This window comes from Rhyacophila brunnea, unplaced genomic scaffold (genome assembly GCF_057557595.1).
Source record: "Rhyacophila brunnea isolate RB1 unplaced genomic scaffold, BYU_Rbru_1.0 scaffold_13, whole genome shotgun sequence".
NCBI lineage: Eukaryota > Metazoa > Arthropoda > Insecta > Trichoptera > Rhyacophilidae > Rhyacophila > Rhyacophila brunnea.
Genome location: NW_028232785.1, coordinates 16,685,318 through 16,704,922, shown reverse-complemented (window position 1 = coordinate 16,704,922; position 19,605 = coordinate 16,685,318). Strand labels below are relative to the sequence as shown.

Here is a 19,605-nt window from a genome sequence, read left to right as displayed (position 1 = left end):
ATTTTAGCTGATCAATAATCATTTGTATACACAAAAACCATATTATATTTCGCTACTATAAAGAATTTACAAGACATTAAGGACTTAGAGCGGAATGGACAATCTAAGATTTCGATCCTAAGGATAAGTCGCCGAAAAGCATGACTTAACTATAGACAATCCTGAGTATATAGTTAAGGAATTCTTAACCATAGACTACTTTTGTTATGAACACGCCCCCTTCTGTATTACCATTTACCACTGACAGCTGCTGTCAAAATAAATTCGCATGTCTATAAAACAGTCCATACACTCAAATTCATTTAACAATGTATCTCAATATGGATATTGATAGTGTTAATTCGTTTGGCATGTACTTGCAGAATATTATTTTACTTTTATACGCCAGCCCGCAGAAATACAAAATGCCAGGTGATAGAATGACACTTGACGCTAGTGTTACAATGTTAAAGAAATATCTTGCGGTGCCTGTGGAATCACGTATAATGACTTATAACGGACATATAAGAGTATTATAATTAAATATTAATATGTATTTATAGTTATTGCTTTTATAAAATGCAGTTGTCATATTTTTGTCATCGTTTAACAATTATAAAATAATTTACCTAAACTATAGGAAAGAGAATTTTTAAATATGGTATTATTTTCAATAGAAATGATCTTAACTAAGGACAATGTTTCTGCTTTGTGTTTTCTGGTAAGGAAATTTTAGTTATGACAAATGTTTCTGCATTCCACTCTTTGTTATGGGTCTTCGTAATATTAGGTACTACAATTATTAAAGAATTTATTTTCAACACTGTCTCATTTACTCATCTGTCAGCAAAATTGTATATAATAATGACTTCAACCACGTCGCCAGATTTATATAATTATCTACAGAAACCCCCAAAAAACTAGTTCTCACTGGAAAAAAATCTAGTAGAGCCTCTTAAAATATCGGTAGATTCAGAATATAGGTACTTACACGAGAAAAAGTATAATCTTCTCCGTTGTATACGCGTAGAAGTAGATGGCTGCTATTTAATTAGCAAGCTTAGGCCATCCGCTCACGTGAATATTAAAAAACGACGAGACTGAAACTTCAGTATCTAGCTAACGTATTTAGATGGCGGCTCGCTGACGGCAAGACTGGAATCTTTCATAAAACAGTGGTACCAATATCAGTGGATTCGATGAAAAATCATATTTTCTTTCCAAAATTGGTAGAACTTAACTGAACTAAACAAGCAGTCAAGACGTCAAACGTTAAATATGGGCAAACCGATTTTTAATTTAAAACATGTGGCATTTGTTGAGAAATTAATACTCCTGCAGCCCTATGTTGTAACTTGTGACATGAAGTCACCCGACGACATGACGTAATTGTGACGTATGCTCAATACACGCATGAGGCGAGCCGCCCAATGCACACGGCTCACCATAGATATTATTATGCTGAAACACCTAGTTGTGTATCGGGACAATGAATAACGCCAGTATTAGACCAGCGTTAATTTCTCGAAGACTATTGACTCACTCCGGTAGTACGTCACAATGATGTCATATGACGTCATGTCGCCGGGCGACTTAAACTCACAAGTTACAGCATAAGGCCCCTGCCTATATAATTACAGGTTGCCAGAATATTCCCGTAAGGATAATACGGAAAAAGCTTAGAATGAAGTAGGAAAGACAATGGCTGGACAAGTTTCAGTAGCGCCGTGTGCGAAGCATCAGTCACTAGCCAGTTTATGAGATCCATCACCAACCAGTTCGTCAGATTTCAATTTCTGCGTGAGTGGATGGCCTTATTCAGACGCATTATACTTTTAAACTCTATTAAGATACCCTTCCAGCCAAAGAGGCATATTCGATTTATTCGATATTACACGGAGAAATAATGATTTAATTAATACTAAAGATGTACAGTTATCATTGTAGTTTCTACCGGTAAAAGAGCTCAGACATGACTCAGCCAGTCTAAAATAGTATTAAAATGCTACTCATGGTGTTATCCAGCTACTCTATGGTATCTGCAGTTACAACATTTGACTTAATGGATTTAACACCACTATGTGTCAATACGTGCCTCTGCAGTCTATCGGCTCTTTTGCATTTGTAATCGCATAAGCTGCACATAAATGGTTTTTTGTCACTGTGAATCGCTTCATGTTTTATCAAGTCTCCATTTTGTACGCATTTGTAATCACACAATCCACATTTGAACGGTTTTTTACCGCTATGAATAATTTGATGCCTCTTGTAGTTGCCGATCTGTATAGTTTTGTAATCGCATAAACTGCACTCAAGAGATTTTTCGATACTGTGACGCAAAATATGTTTCTTTAATGAGCTGTTTAATTTACATGTATAGTCACATTTATCACACTTAAATGATTTTACATCATTATGTGCCAGTGAGGTGTGACTCTTTAAATTGGCCGCTCTTTTGCATTTATAATCGCATAAACTACATTTGAATGGGTTTTCATCACTATGGATCATCTTGTGTCTAAGCAAGTCACCTTTTTGTTTGCATTTGTATTGACAAATGTCACACACAAATGGATTTTCGCCATTGTGACACATTTTATGTATTTTTAAGTAATTCGCTAGTTTACATTTGTAATCACATTGATTGCACTTAAACGGTTTTTCGTCATAATGAATCACTTGATGTCTTTTTAAGCGACTGCTTGTGTTACATATATAACTACACAAATTGCAACTGAAGCATTTTACATCGCTATGTATTAGAGCAATATGACTTTTTAAATCATCATATGTTTTGCATGTGTAATCGCAAGAATTGCACTTAAATCCCTTGTCATAGTTTGTAATGTCAGATTTCTTATCGTGGCTACTAGAAGACACGCTGTGCGTCAATTTGTGATCTTTTAAAAGGTTTTCAGCTGAGAAACAAGTAAAGCATACGTCACATACAAAATTCTTTTCATAAAATGATGCCCTAATCAATTTTAGACGGACTTCTTTTTCAGTTGCAGGAGTTAGTTTTTTCTGCATGTCATGTTCCTGAATTTGAACTGTGTTATTCACGGGCTGAATTTGAAACGTATCAGACGGTTTGTTCTGACAATGACGAACTTGCATATTTTTCAAATTCTCGTGTGATGTTTTTAATTTACTATTAGGTGCGACATTACAATCAATGTCGCATTGTACTGGAAGTATTGACAGGGCAGCGTGTTCACCGTAACCGATGTTGCTGTCGGTAAAGGTTATCTGAAAAGAAAAAAATAATATAATATATAACATCATATAATTTTTATGATCAACATCATCATCAGCCTGAATCTATTGTAACGTTATTATTCCCGGTCTTGTGAATAATATACGTTTTCGAACACTGGCAACTTCGTTGAAGATTGTGTTACATCGTCGGATTGGCAGGATTGCGCGGAAAAGATTTTTAAGTTGGCACCTTTCCTGCGCGTTGCTGGAGAAATGGGCATCGCAATGAAGTCAGTCTAGTTTGGATCGCGGGCGAGGAAAGACGTCGGACGGGCTGGCCGCCCGGCCACTAGCCAAGATGTCCACCACCTACGGTATTTATTGTATCATTTGTTTGAAGAACTAGATTCCTTATTCTTAAAATTTGTAATAACCACCCCCCGGTTACTCTGGTTGTGTTGATAGGTATTCTGGCATCTGGTTCGAAACTAATTTTGTAACTTTCATAATGTACCTCCGGCTGTGTCCGCGTGTATCCTTGTTGTTTTACTGGTTTCAATAAACTTGCTTTAGTGTCCATTTTGGAACATTCTTAAATGATCTTATTATTTTTCTTGTCCTGAATTGTCCCGTATATAGAAATATGCCAGGGGAGGAGTCAGGCAAGATGGCGCCCTCTTATACTATAATTAATTTATTATTTTCTTAATCCGAAGTGCTGGAACCTGGAAGATCTATAACCAAAAGACTACGTGGTAGTCCACGACCTACTATTATGTAGGTATTGTAATCCTACAGGGATGGAATCCTCATGTTGTACCGCCTTTATTGTTTTGTATTGAGCTAGGTCCGGATGTTTAAACGAATTATCGATATCTATTTAGAAATCTAGCGAGGTAGTTACGTTTCACTATCCACTGCTGGACGAAGGCCTTTTCAAGCTGCTTCCACTTTTCTCAGACCTGTGCGTTGCGTTGCCACGTACTTCTGCAAAAAATTATCATTTCATCGATCCGGCGGCCTCTAGGTCTACCTTGCGGAAGTTTTGTACTTCTTGGATACCACTGGATGACTAGATTTGTCCAACGATTGTCTCTTCTTCGAGCTATGTGTCCAGCCCATCTCCATTTAAGGCTTTTAATAAACTGTATTACATCGCAAACCCTTGCATACTTCCTTATCCACTCATTCCTCTTTTTGTCCTTTCACATTATGCCCAGCATGCATCTTTCCATATCACGTTGAGCTACCTCTTCTGGATCTGGATTTTTATTATAAAACTATTAAACCTCTCCTTCACATTTATTTCAACCAATATCTCAAGTATGCGTAGAAATGAAAATCAAGACTATCTTTCTTAACAAAATAATTACAAGATAAAAAGAACTTTTTATATACCACGTTTTTAAATTTCCTGTTGAATCATATAAACTTGACAATTCTATGTATTAATAAAAACTTTTCATTGTACTTAAGCGTCAATTACATTGAGCTACTTTACGAGCTATTTGTTGGTGAATTTACAATCTGCCTGTAAAGTCGCCCAGTGTTATCATCGAACAAACTAACAAGCAGATTGTAAACACTCTACCGAGAAAAGATGAAGCCAGTCAATTCTACATGCTACATGCCGGCGTGTGGGCCTACTGCATCTGCGCAGTAGAGCGCAGTAGCGACCTCCCGGTAAAAATACGAACTACGTTCTATCAAAATAGTCGCTGGCTTGTGGCTTCTCAGCGAATGGAAAGTTTTGTGTGTCGTCATCATAATCGCAGTAGCTGAATCGCCCGCTATTAAATTCGCCAACAATTTACAAACAAAAAAACAAACAACAACAGCTCGTAAAGTAGCTCAATAATTGACGCTTTAGATAGAAATACTGAATAAATATTATAGAATACAGAAATGACATTTCATATTGATTTCCATAGTACCGCACGTATATATTAATATATTACTTGCTAGGACCCACTTAGCAACCAATAATAGTGAGTAGTAAATATTACTCTTAAGAATTTTTTTCCAAAACATACAAAACAGAATTAACTGAAAATTAATTCAATTCTACTTAAAAATGGCTAAAAGTATTAAAAGAATGCATTGTTGTCGTGTTCTGATATAATATAAAAGTTTAAATGTCCAGCTAGTCGGGAAGTTAGTTAAAAGTCTTGGACAAACAAGAAAACAAATTTATTGCACAAGAAAATATCTGTACCGGACAAACAAGAATGCGAGCTAATAAAAACGTGGTAAAATAGTGTATGCATATTGTTTTGTGTTAAGCGAGAAAAAAACAATCCTGGATATCTACTCAATTACAAAGAATTATAAACTCTGAAAAATACTAGGACCAGTTAAAGAAAGCCTAAGGTGGGCGCATCTGTTTCAATGCTGATCTCTGCGTACAATTTAAGCCCAATATAGATAGTCAATGTTTTGATGGCGCGAAGACTCAGATAGACCTTTTCCAGGTGGCGCGTGTCTCACCGCGCTTTACCCCCGTTTCAGACGGGACACCGGTGTCGCGCTCGTATATAATAAGGAGGCTATTGTATTTGAATAAAAGGGCCTTTGTATTTTGTTTATGAACGCCCCGAGTTAATGAGTCAATGGATAGTTTCGCGATATAAATTTGAACATAAAACTGGCTGCGGTCATAAAAACATGTGTATCGGCGGCTTAAGAATGTAGTGGCCGAGGGAAAAGTGTACCGGCCACGCTTTGACTCATTAACTCGGGGCGTTCATAAACAAAATATAAAGGCCCTTTTATTCGAATACAATAGCCTCCTCATTATATAAAAGCGCGACACCGGTGTCCCGTCTGAAACGGGCCTTACGCTCGAGTACCAAATGTGTGCTGTGTTCATATAACACGTTACATTTGGCAGTCTGTGATGTAATCCACTTTTAATGGGCATAAAAAAACGAGCAGAGTTCAGCCGTGACACAAAGCTCATGATATTTAATATCAGCAAGCAAACTATATTCTCGGCATTGTACAACTTAGATTACGTAATTTATCACGTTGTCGAGAATCTAGCGAGTGCTTGCGCTTGTCGCGCGATAGATGATTCGCCGCGAGTACATATGGACGGCTCAATGAGGGCACCTGTACCTGGAAGTTTTTACGCACTAGTCAAATCACGCCATTTGGACAATGCCATAAACCGGTCACGTTATTAAACGTAATGGATCTAGAGAACTCTCCGTAACGAAGGAACCCATATTAAGAGACGGGGACGCAGAGAGGTTGAGTGTGACTGATTGGAGAGAGAGAGCTTAGATTAGGGTAATGCTAGCTTAACTAAATAGGTAAGTATTTAATTATACATATGAAGTACGTCGCGTGCATTTTACTTTGTCAACAAAACTGGAAATAATAAATAATAGAACATAATGTCGCATTCAGAGGTGGAATCCGAAGTACATGTCCCAGTCAAGAGAAGCGTAACATTATTGTTCATCCTTCACAAAGATCTAACGTGTCTTCAAAGAAACTCGGGTTTCTACAACGTGGTGTTGCAATACTCAAGACTCATCAATCGTAAACTTTGAGCGATATAGGAGCTCATGTAGCACACACTTCATGAACAACCGGCATTTGGATGTAACAGAATACAACATTATACTATCTCAAAACGTATTGCCGGTCACGTACTGCAGGTCTCACGTGACAGGAGGCACGAAACGTGGCGATGGACCGAGGGAAGAAAATAAATTTTAGTATGGTTACATACCTGATCATCTCTAAGTGGCCATTTTGTGTCGTCACCAATTTCTGGTGACGGTCTCTCGCATTTGATGACGCCATCTTTCTCTAAATCAGTTTCCGATTTAATATTGGTCAGGTTCTCAATAGGGTTCTGAAAAAAATATATTTTTATATTATCAGTCACAGGCCGGTGAGGAGATTTTAGCATGTATCTATCATAAGTCCAGAAGAAATTTCTTCGATGTCTTTATTTTAAGATATTTAGCTACCTATTTTCCTTTCGATAATTCGTCAAACGATTATTTTCCGACTGCCTTTCTACATGGCATGCTTACGTTTCACTCTCTTGAATCTCGTCGGTCTCTTCTGCTCTTGAAACACTTTTGCCTGTTTTTGCAAGGGACGGTTTCCGATCCTGTGGGTCTATTCTATGCTTATCGACCGCTAAAGTGATAAAGTGAAAAATATTATCAAACTTAGGGTAGGTTTGTATCAAAATATTAGCACTTATTGTAACAATTACACGAAGCCGGTTTTTATTGTTGCAATAAGTGCTATATTTTAACAGCACCTATCTTGCTGCTGTTAAAATATCGCACTTATTGCAACAATAAAAACCGGCTTCGTGTAATTGTTACAATAAGTGCTAATATTTTGATACAAACCTACCCTAAGTTTGATACTATTTATCAATTTAGTGTTCGATAAGTATAGAATAGACCCACTGGTGTCCTAATGAATTTTATGTATTTTTTTTTATTTACATGCGCCTGTCAATTACCTACGTGGTCGCAATTTATTCTGGATCGGAACCGTTTCCTCGTGTCAAGCCTATCAGACACCATTAGCGACGGGTGCAAGATTAGTAAATGCGCTCCTCAAAGACAGACATTTTCAGTAATGTACTTTGCATTTTGATTTTAAAACTTTATTTTTCTGTATAAAATTGTAAGATTTTTTGTTTTCAAAATTTTATTTTAAGTATGTTTTGATTTTTTTGGTTATTATTATTATTATTTTCTATATTCTCTTCTTCTCTCGTGTGAGGGTAATATTTGTTATAAAGTAAATCTCACGTTGTGTACCTACGTCTTGAATTTGGATGTCTTATGTCCACAATGTTTAGTTTTTTCTTAAATAAATAAATATCATGACATTGATAACCTTCATGTTTCCTCGCTACCTAGTTCATATTATATCTTACATAATAATAATAATATCGTGTGGTTGCTGCTAAAAGTTGGTAATTCGATAATTTAGGTATTAAGAGTTAACAACCGATTGTGTGTATATATTATATTAATATGTATGCCAGAAAAAAAATCAAAGTTATCCGATATAGTTATAGAACATGCACATAAAGCACAGAGAAATTAGCATTAATATGTCTGATTTTATAGGGCATGTCAAACTTTCAAATTGCAATGAGGTAGGTACTCTATAACACAATTTCGAGACTTACCAACCTTTGGCATGAAACATTGAAGTTATCGGACCTGCCAAGCCACACCCGCTGTTAAAAAGGCGTATCAAGGCACACTAGTTTTCACTGTGAGACATCAATTAGTTGTTATGACAAAGAATATCTCTGGAGCAATTCTCCAAGGCTGAAGTAGGTAGCCATGCAGTCAACTGTACTTTGTCTCAATTTACATGACTTAAATTAAGGGTACTCATAGAGGAGAGATGTCACAGAGATTTCAGGCATTCAAGAGATGTGGCTGTATAGATGCAAACTCAAACTTTCTTGGATTGACGAGGTAACAAATGTTGACGTTTTCAAACGAATTGGAAATGACCAAGAAGTTAGAAGTACCATGTCGTACCAAAACCAATAAACTACAGTGCCTCAGCCACATTGAGAGGATAAAAGTACAGCATTCCCCATTTTGTCACTAAAGGAAAGATCAATGGCAAACGTAGCAAAGAATGACGCCATATTTCGTAGGTAACTCCGCCGAACTGTTCCGGGTAGCAGACGTTTATCGTCAAAGCAAAGATCGCTTTAACGGTAGCCAACCTCTGTTAGGACCCCTGACAGGTGAGCAACATGGCATCATACACCAGGCCGACCAGTAAGTATAGCTCTTCTTGGCCACGGACAAACCATTACATAAATACATTATGTGATAGTTGTCCAGCGGTTAAATTGAGTTTCGTGTAATTAGTATTGAAGGAAAACTAACCTCAAAATCAGCATCGTCGACATTCTCTTGTTTTATGTAAATTTGGGTTTCCGAACTGCTTGGATGGCTTATCGGAACATTAATCCAAACAACACGCTGTGATTGACCTTCTAACTCGGATTCGTCTTGATTTATTTCGCGTTTAATATCCATTGTTAGTCGTTTGATACAGCGAGCGACCAAGCGTCAAAAGGAAAACCATCACCTATTTTGACAACCATAAACCATAGACAACAAGTAATTGAAACGGCATTGCATTTTTTTTTTGAAATACCTACAGTTTATCTAATGAAACTAAATTTTTGTTTGATTGTTGGAATTTCCTTCTTCCAGAATTAGATCAATGATCTTTTTGTAGCTTTCCATTCCACATTATGTAAGTATGTACAATAATTATAAATAGCCAGTTTACACGTCATGCATTGAATTACTACTGCTGCCGAACTAATGATCACGAACACTGATGATGAACACAAAAGATAAGTCAGTACAGTGCGAAATCTTTATCTTGGCGGCTTGGAGAACTACATCCCCTCTTCTCGTTTTACAGTACTTTCAATACTACTTCGAAATCTAAAACCATAGGCAAGACACAACACGAGCGTCACCGCCACAGGTCTCACGTTAGAGATTTCGTCGTTATAAGATTGGTTTGTCGAAAATCCGTTTTTGTCGGAATCGACCTTTTAATGCAGAATGATTTTTTGTATCTCAATGGACAAGAATCATCGTTTTCTTTAAATTGCTTTGTAATGAAAACTGCATTCATATGCTGTAAAAACAACAATTTAAATACATCCATGTATTTAAATATAGGGTAATGTAATTTGTTTTTCATCTCCTGAACATTTTATATTATTATTTGGTCTATTCGACAACTAACCTAAAGCCAATGACATATCTAAAGCGATGATTTCGCAGTCTAGGTACAAAATGTCCTGCTGTAAGTATGTACATATTTCCATACATAAATAAAATTACGCCTATAAAAATTATTCCTTTTGCTAGCTTAGGTATGTACGTACGTTACTATTTTTGTTATAAATTAGCTTGTTGTGACGTCTCGTGGGGGTATGCAGGACGTCATCCGTTCCATAGGGGCATGGCCCCCACAAGGGTGGGGCTGACAGGGCTCTAGACCGGGGGCTCTGACTCAGGAGGGGCCCGGCGTGGTGACTCGACCAGCAGCGCTCGAAATGGAAAAGTTTGCGAACCGGAGCGCTCGACAGTTTCTTAAGATATTCACATAGTTATCAAATTTTATGCGTACTTTATAAAAAAGGGTATTACATTTTCTGATATATGGCATATCTAGCTCAGACGGTCAAATTATTTTTGCCAAGAGACGGAGCGATAATTTTACCGATTTCACGAACAGAAACGGCGCTCCGGTGCGCTCCGGTCCATTTCGAGCCCTGTCGACCAGATAAGTGAGATAACACAATATCACAAATTTGCTCTCATTGTAAAAATGTCGCCTTCAATAATGTTATTATTTAAAATTATGTATGTGCTTGTACGATACAATTTTGTATACTCGACAAATCCACAATTCAAATGAATGTACTATTAAAAGATACAAAAAAACACCAAATATACACTTTAATTTTACCGCGTACACCATTTGGAAAACGCTACTTTAGAGCATTACAGTGCCTTTATCCTTAGCGATAGGTAGGGGGGGCGCCTAAAGCCTGGGGGCCCGCTTCAAGATGTGGGGGCCATGCATAGGGGGGACATTATAAAAGGTTTGCGTATCAAGGAACATAATACAAATATTAAGAATATTTTGCGGATGAATGCGGCGCAATAAAACATTATTCATTATATGATAGTATGTTATGTATGCGTTATTCTAATATTATAATTATATTATGGCAATACTTTACTCTATGGTAATGTCCATAAAAATTATTGTTTATGGCGATACAACCATAGTATATGCCGGACAAACGCACACGCGTAAAAATGGACGTGAAACTTGAACCAGATGAAATCGCCTCTGATGCAGAAGATGCAGAAGAGCAACATTGGTTTGATGTACCTATAGTCAATTCAGACAACCAGAATTCCCACACATATATTATTAAACAAGAGATCTGTGACGATGTCGAAAGCACTTTTAAGGTTAGTTTTTTAAACATTTTATGCTACCTATGTCAATAAGTTTTAATTATTTTCTGCTGATTTGTATGACTAAAGCCGAAGGGCCTTTAGACCTACCTGTCCAAGGGCAGATAAAAACATTTGCCGACGCTAAATATATTTTTATTCACTTAGTAAAAATCAAACAATCCTTGCAACCAACCAGCGTCATCTTTAAATTAATAAAGCCTGAGCATATCTTTTTGCATAAGCAACGAGTGGTCCACTGTTTAGCTGTCAAAATCAGATCCAAGATTCCTTGACATATTGATTCGCCCTTTCACGTTTCAAATAATTGAATTATAAAAAAATCTCAAATCAAATATAATAACTAACAGTGTTATTTATAAATAATATACATTGTTACCTGTTACTAATCAGCTGTCAATGTCAGACTAGTCCTTCACACAAAAACCGGTGTTAATATCGATTTCCAAAATATATGTAGCATTGATCTATGCAATACATTTGTAGGTGTGTTAATGCTAGCAATAACATTAATATGGACAAAGCATCTGGAAAATAAAATGACACTCACTTTTTTGTCGGGTCTGCCGAATGGCATAATCTGTTCTAACGCCATTACAATAAAGGTGATATTGCTATAAATTCCCGATGCTTTTTGTCGGTCTGCTAAATGGCATAATTCATATTTTAATATCAATATCGCTCGCTCAAATGAACATTAATACTGAAAACACTGTTCTAACGTCATTAGAATAAAGGTGATATTGCTATTAATTCCCGATGCGTGATATCGCATAATGGAAATTGCGAAATTTTGTCACATGATGTCTACCTATGCATGTGCGACGGTCGCTATGCACGAATTTACTTGCTAGTTACTGTACTGAGTGCGTTGTCCATTAATAATGTCATTGAATGCTAGTGTATTATTTATCATGTAACTCATCTATCCAAATCAAACCATTCCCTGTGTGAACGCGACAGACGCGTCAGTATGAGCCCTCTATAGAACAATGACAGGTCATCCATAGACAACAACGGGAAGGGCGGAAAAAGTCGGACCAGTCGTTGTGAATGTATCGGCTTTCTACTTGAGTCGGCAATGAACCAACTCATATATTTCATTCGTGATAATCGTTTACAGTAGGTAGCTATCGAATAAATTCCTTTGATAGGGTTTTTTCTGCCAGTTAGGTTATTTTTTTACCCCGTCATATTTTTGTCAATGATAGTTGGCAGCGTAGCTTGTATTTAATATTATAGGTATCACGTGTGGTCATCGTCTCTTGTTGACTACGTTCAAATTTCTCCGTATCACAGTTCACCGTGATCATCGGAAATATATAGCAGTCATAGATTAAGGCTATACTTCAGTTGAGGCATGGTCTAAAACAGGGGGGGGGGCAAACTTTTTGGATGGAGGGCCAAATTCAAAATGAGCGGCGAGCCGCAAGTAAATTACCATTTTTAGATCTATTTATTATCACGAAAAATAAACATTACAAAAAAATTAATGAGAAGAATGAAACTGTTGTACATTTTTTAACATTTTTTTTTAATTCAGGTGTTAATTTTGTAGTTGATATTCTCAGAACTGCTTGTAAATGGGTATCGGAGACATTTGATCGTAAAGAAGTTTTATTGAGGTTCATGATAGAAAATGTTTGTTCACATATTATATAGGTTGATCCAAAAATAACGAACATTTTTCTTGCATAATCTTTAAGTTGGTCGAATTTGTCTGAATTAAGGGCATTGTAAAATTTGGAGATTTCTTCACGACGATGCAATTCTCTTAAATCAGTGTCACACTGCAGATCAATAATCTCAAGTTGTAGCTCTGTCGGTACACTATTAATATCTGTTGAAAATGGATCGCATACTATTGCTAAACTTGTCTCAATTTTTCGGAAGTCACCAAATCTTTGTGAAAAAACGTCATTCAGAGCTTTAATGATTTTACCATAATATTCTTCAAATATATATTCTGGTATATTCAGCAACTTCAAAGTTGGAAAGTGGTCCACGTTGTTATTCGATATTTGTCGAAGGAATAACTGGAGTTTTAATTGAAATCCATTCAAACTTTTACCATATCATGGGCATATATTTTTTTCCTTGAAACGCGGAGTTAAAAGTATTTAAATGTGTCACGAGTTAAACGTAGAAAATAGTGGTTACATAGTGTGAGACGAGACGCAAGCAAGACGTACTGAGATAATAGATACATTTACGAAAAAACAAATTCTTCAAATTTTTATCACTATTTTTTTTAAAAATTATAAAAAAAATATTCGTTATCAGAAGTACAATTAATGATGGCGGGCCACAAAAAAATACCCGGCGGGCCGCAGTTTGCCCCCCCCCCCCTGGTCTAAAAGGATCGTGGCTAGGCGATGCGCGGATTGTGCAAATGACATATTATAATTTGTCATAAAAATCCAACATGCGTCCATTTAATGTTATGTTTATTGTTAACTACTAATAATAATAGTATATTCATTGACATGTTTTCTTTTTTAAGTACATACGTAAAGTTTTTTAGTCATATTTACACTATTTAAAAATATTTTCATCTGACGCCATGACAAAACAAATCGACGTGCGCACACTTCTACTGACGGTCTCCGATTGGTGAGTCCAGGCGACGAGTGAGAACTTTCGTCACACCTACTGTTGAAAATTCTTGTCTAACTAAGTCACTCAAAATATATATTATTAAAACTATCGGAATACAAGGAAAGTGTAAATATTAATATAATTTCTGAATAATTCCAAAGTAACTTCGTAAGTAGGTGCTTGTAAGTATCAAGTCGTAGCTATCAAATATCTGATGACAATAAGTGTTATTTTCAGATTATTAGATATCAATTAAATCAAATGAATGTTCTCATTGAATCTAATCAAATTTGAACATTACATACTATCTGTAATGTAATTTTTTTATCTCAATTCTCTTTCCGTTATAACAGCTCACAGTTAACTGTGCTACAGTGAAAAGTAATACGTACAAGTTACATGTATCCAAATTTCTCAGAAGGCATTCTAAGGATAACAAAATGGAAGGTGTCCTCGAACAGGGGTCTATATAAAATAACCAATATTTTACAGGGGAAAGGAAACACTTAAATAAATAAATAAGAATTTCAGTGATGTATGGTTATATTTTTACCACGCTTTTATTAGCTCGTATTCTTGTTTGTCCGGTACTTAGACTATAGATACATCTAAACGCCACCCGTTGCATTGCTAAATGAAGCCGCGTGCCTTGCGTTTGGTTTGTGGGTGAGCGAACGCATTCGTCTACAAATGTTCGAGACCATAGACCATTTCGCTAGTGCTCGCCCAATGTGCTCGCACTAGACGCTCAGAAATAAAATATAATTTTCTATTTTTTTACGTTATATAGTATTTTTAAGCGGTCAAAATGCAACCATTAGATAAAGATATCCATAATTTAAGTTATTTTAAAGAAACACTAGGTCACTGATATTAAAATATATAATAAAATACAAATAAATTATCACGAACATGTATCAACTTACCTATGAAACGTAATACCATCTTCTTGCTTATCAGTACGGCTATCACATTTTAAGACGACACACAGAACCATCTTTTCTACTTAATTAACTAAAAATATTTACCACTGACTTTATGTTTAACACAAAAATATCAATTTTAGCAACACGAGCTCGCAAGTTATCGACGCTATGTGAAGCGTTTCGCCCCGATTTGATGGCGATACTTTTGGAAACTAGATCACACTAAATGTAGACCTTTTATCTTACTCTAGCGCGTGTCGCAGAGATTGTAAGGGTGCCGAATACTTTCTCACTCGCACTCATGCATCGTTTTTGTTCAGGCCTTGGTCCGGTACTTACAGATTTTTTCTTGTGTGTAGGTACAGTACAAATTTTTTCTTGTTTGTCCAAGATTTGTATTGGACAATTGAAGATTTTTAACTAACTTCCCGACTAGCTAGACATTTGAAACTTTTGGAATATATGAGAACACGACGACAATGCATTCTTTTAATACTTTTGGACATCTTTAAGCAGAATTGAATTAATTTTTAGTAAATTCTATTTTATATGTTTCGGAAAAAAATCGTTAAAGTAATATTTACTACTCACTATTATTGGTTGCTAAGGGGTCCTAACAACTAAATTATTAATATATACGTTCGTTACTATGGAAATCAATATGAAATGTCAAAATAACATTTCAGTATTCTATAATATTTATTCAGTATTTCTATCAAGTACAAAAAAAGTATTTATTAATACATAAAATTGTCAAGTTTATATGATTCAACAGAAAATTATTTTAAAACGTGGTAAGTATATAAAAAGTTCTTTTTTTCTTGTAATTATTAATCATTGCCATTAGTTGCCTTAGAAATCATAGATGGTTACTATAAATCACTGAAATTCTTGTTGTTTATGTTTTTTCATTTCTCCTGTAAAATTTAGTTTTTGCATATAGACCCCTTTTCGAGGGACACCTTCCTATCAAAGCTACCAACCGTTTGAAAGGGGACAGAATTAAACTGAACTCTTCTTAAAAATGAGCGTCGTAAAAAGAGATTGATGTGTTAATAAATTTGTTTTTTTGTAAATCGTTTTTCAGAAACCTTCAACAAACTTAACCACTGTAAAATCTGAGACGGATTTTCAACGAGATGACTTCAAGGAAAAGTGTTTTGACAATACACTACGCCCGATAAACTATGCAGAACCTCAACCCAGTTGCTCTTATTCGAAATGCAGCCAAATTAACCAGGTCAGCGCCATCTTTAGATTAATATCTCATATAGAGAGATCTATTACTAGATCTGCTAGAGTCGGCAATGACCAGGTTCATAGTATTATGTTCAAATATATATATTTAAATTCCCATTTTGACCTAAGCATTAACGTGTCGACGTATAGGTACTGTTTTTCAATGTTAATTTATTTGGGCCCAGAGTATGGACCTAATAGGGTGAGTGTAGCTAACACCCATTTTTCGTAAAAACAAAAATCCGTTAGTACAACTCCATTCTGTAGAGTTCCATTTGTGATCTTAATAGGATCGAACATGATTTGCTTTGTGTCGATTTTCAAACCGATCTGTGATGAATATACTATTATGCAGCCTGTTGATTGAATCCCCTCGATTAGTTTTTTTTTAATAATTAAGTAATATATATATTTAAAAATACAGATAATTTGAAAACATCTCGCACGATAATACGACACCCGACGGGACTTAAAACTGTATCTGCTGGATTCGCGCCAGTATGCTTGTCTAATTAAGCAACGGGCATCTTAGTTAATTACGACGATTTTAACTGGTAGTTACATAAATTCTTATCGAATTTCGTAATAATGTTGGCTATCGGTTTTAGTATAATAAATTAACACATTTACTGGCGCGTTTGCATTAGATGGCCATTAGATACAATTGGCATGATATTTTAAAAGTAATTAACTGGTCAGCAGTGAATGTATTAAGGGAGGTATCAATAATCAATTCATTAATTACCACACCTAAGGTTACCTCACCCGTATCACGTCACACAACCATCTTGTCACGTTTTTTTTTATGCAATCACATTCTTCAGTCACGTGATCTCATGTCTCATTATTTTTTTAAAGAGGGATACAAATAACGCTTAACTGGAAAAATGTTTTTTTAAGTTGTCAGTATGGTTATAGCTCACATGACTTTTGACAGTTGAAATTAATATACTGACCGGACACATTAATTAATATAAATGTCTGCTTTCTTTAGATTCGTATATTCTCTACATATTTTACAGTTATTTTATTAATATTCGTGTTGTTTTCAGTGTATTCCTGAAACCTCTGTTTTGGCTAACATGACGAGTTTCGAATCGTTGAGCAGTATATTAGCAAGACAAGAATCGTGTGAAGAAATGCAAATTGACGAAGAAGGCATTAAAAAAGAATTTAGGACGATCTGTAGCATTGCTGAACGTGATCACATTAAAACAAAAGTCTCAGATCCCAAATTATTGGTAGCTGTTATAAACTTGGAAAAAACCTACTTTCATGAAGAAAATTTTGTGTGCGGTATTTGTTTTCAGATTTTTGCATCCATTGACTTAATAAAGCTTCACAAAGATATTCATAAAAGAGAAAATTTAAAAGATTGTCATTCTGATACACAAAATAATTTTGACTACACATCGAATTACAGTAATGCAAAGACACTTTCAATGAATTTCAATTTGAATGAAAAACTGTTTAAGTGTGCACTATGTGGGTATTCATGTATGAAATCATGCCACATGAAATCACACACATTGAGTCATTCTGATAAAAAGCAACTCAAATGTGTTGATTGTAATTATTCTTCAATGCGGTCTTTTGATTTTAAATTACATACAATGATCCATTCTGGTGAAAGGCCATTTCAGTGTGAAGTTTGTAACTACTCGTGTAAACGGTCTTCCGATTTAAAATTACATAAAATGACCCATTCTGGTGAAAAACCATTTAACTGTGATGTATGTAACTACTCGTGCATACGGTCTTCTGATTTAAAATTACACGAAATGATTCATACTAGTGAAAAGCCTTATAAATGCAATCAATGTGACTATACGTGTTTACAGTCAAGTAATATGAAAAAACACCAAAACATTCATTCTGGTAAAAAACCATACAAATGTTCTGAATGTGATTTTTCTTGTGTACAATCTGGTAACATGAAATCACACAAAATTACCCATTCAGGTGTAAAACCTTTGAAATGTGATAAATGTAGTTTCTCGTGTGCTCGATCGGATAGCATGAAAATACACAATATGACACATTCTGGTGAAAAGCGATTCAAGTGTGTTGAATGTAATTTCTCATGTATTACATCTAGTGGCATGAAATCGCACAAAATGACACATTCTGGTGAAAAACCATATAAATGCGATGAATGTAATTATTCGTGCGTACAGTCAGGTAACCTGAAATCCCACAAAATGTCTCATTCTAAAGAAAAGCCACTTAAATGTGATCAATGTGCTTTTTCGTGTATAACATCTAGTAACATGAAAATGCACAAAATGTCTCACACTGGTGAAAAACCTTTTAAATGTAATGAATGTAGTTTTAGTTGTATTCAGGCTTATGGTCTGAAAAGACATAAACTTACTCATAAATCAAAAAGCAAAAATGAAAGAACATGAGAATTGCGCAGGGCTATATTATTTAATATTAATAACTTTTAACTATATTGTCTAGATGATGGTTTTACATACACTTATCCCCGTTTCAGATGCGACACCGGTGTCGCGCTCGTATTTAATAAGGAGGCCTTTGTATTCGAATGAAGAGGCCTTTGTATTAGGTTTATGAACGCACAGAGCTAATGAGTCGACGCAGAAATTTCGCGATATAAATTAGAACATAAGACTGGCTGCGGTCATAAAAACATGTGTATCGGCGGCTTGAGAATGTAGCGGCCGACGCATAAACATAATACAAAGGTCTTTTTATTCGAATACAAAGGCCTCCTTGTTATATACGTGCGCGACACCGGTGTCCCGTCTGAAACGGGCCTTAGCCTTTCCCCAGATATATTGTAATGTAACTCATACAAACAAATTAAAATAAGCATATTTTATATGAAAGGCTTTGATTTAACTTCTCCCTTCCCTCACAAAACTACATTGACGTAAAGTCATATTTAAATTATAATAATAAGTTTAATAACTAATGAAAGCAAAATATTTTTACAGACACGATCTGTAACGTGATGTTCTAGGTCAGTATTGGGGTAGTTTTGCCATCAGTCATTTTATAGTTTTGGGTCTTAATAAAAATTCAAATTTTTTAAGTTGGCACAAGCCAGAAAGACACCACCATCTTGGAAAAACAGCACAAAACCAAAAGTAGGTATCGCGTTAAAAATTGTTATTATTTTTGTAGAAAACATAATTCTCTACAACTTTTGCCTGACATATTATGCTGTTATATACATAATTCATATATTAATTGTTATATTCATATACATAATTACAAATTGAAAGAATACCTGTTTCAATTATATTTTATTCACAAATTTTAAAGACAAAGTACCTAATTAATTAAAGATAATATTATAAAAGATATTTAAATACACAAAAAATCTATGAAGCTCTATTTAACACTAAGCCAATGAGATTTACCAAGCTATTCTTTTTCTTTCTTTGTCCATATCCGCCCCTTAACTGGAGCATATGGACACCACGCGGCGCCTCCAAGAATCTCTGTCGCTCGCCAGTCATCTTGCTTCGTTCCAGGTCAAACCAGCATCCCGTAGCTCCGCCGTATACACTCTGTAGATTGTATTTAGCGGCCTTCCAGGTCGCCGGAATCCGGTCGGCTTGAAGAACAGGCAAGCCTGGTTAAAGTTCTCTTCTGGCATCCGC

At 35.5% G+C, this 19,605-nt stretch overlaps 1 protein-coding gene and 1 long non-coding RNA gene across 2 annotated transcripts; one reads left to right on the top strand and one right to left on the bottom strand.

The window, feature by feature from the left end:
* Window positions 1-1,919: 1,919 nt before the first annotated feature.
* Window positions 1,920-9,230, bottom strand: LOC147076674 (uncharacterized). The gene is made up of 3 exons (XM_085940913.1): window positions 9,078-9,230; window positions 6,917-7,042; window positions 1,920-3,228 (listed from the first exon to the last, which is right to left on the bottom strand). The coding sequence occupies exons 1-3, from the start codon at window positions 9,228-9,230 to the stop codon at window positions 2,005-2,007; spliced, it is 1,503 nt and encodes a 500-aa protein (XP_085797039.1). The 3' UTR covers window positions 1,920-2,004.
* Window positions 9,231-10,974: 1,744 nt separating this feature from the next.
* LOC147076673 (uncharacterized) lies at window positions 10,975-18,822 on the top strand. The gene is made up of 3 exons (XR_015069678.1): window positions 10,975-11,204; window positions 15,822-15,974; window positions 17,026-18,822. It is a non-coding gene; the product is annotated as an uncharacterized LOC147076673 (long non-coding RNA).
* The last annotated feature ends 783 nt before the right edge of the window (window positions 18,823-19,605 follow it).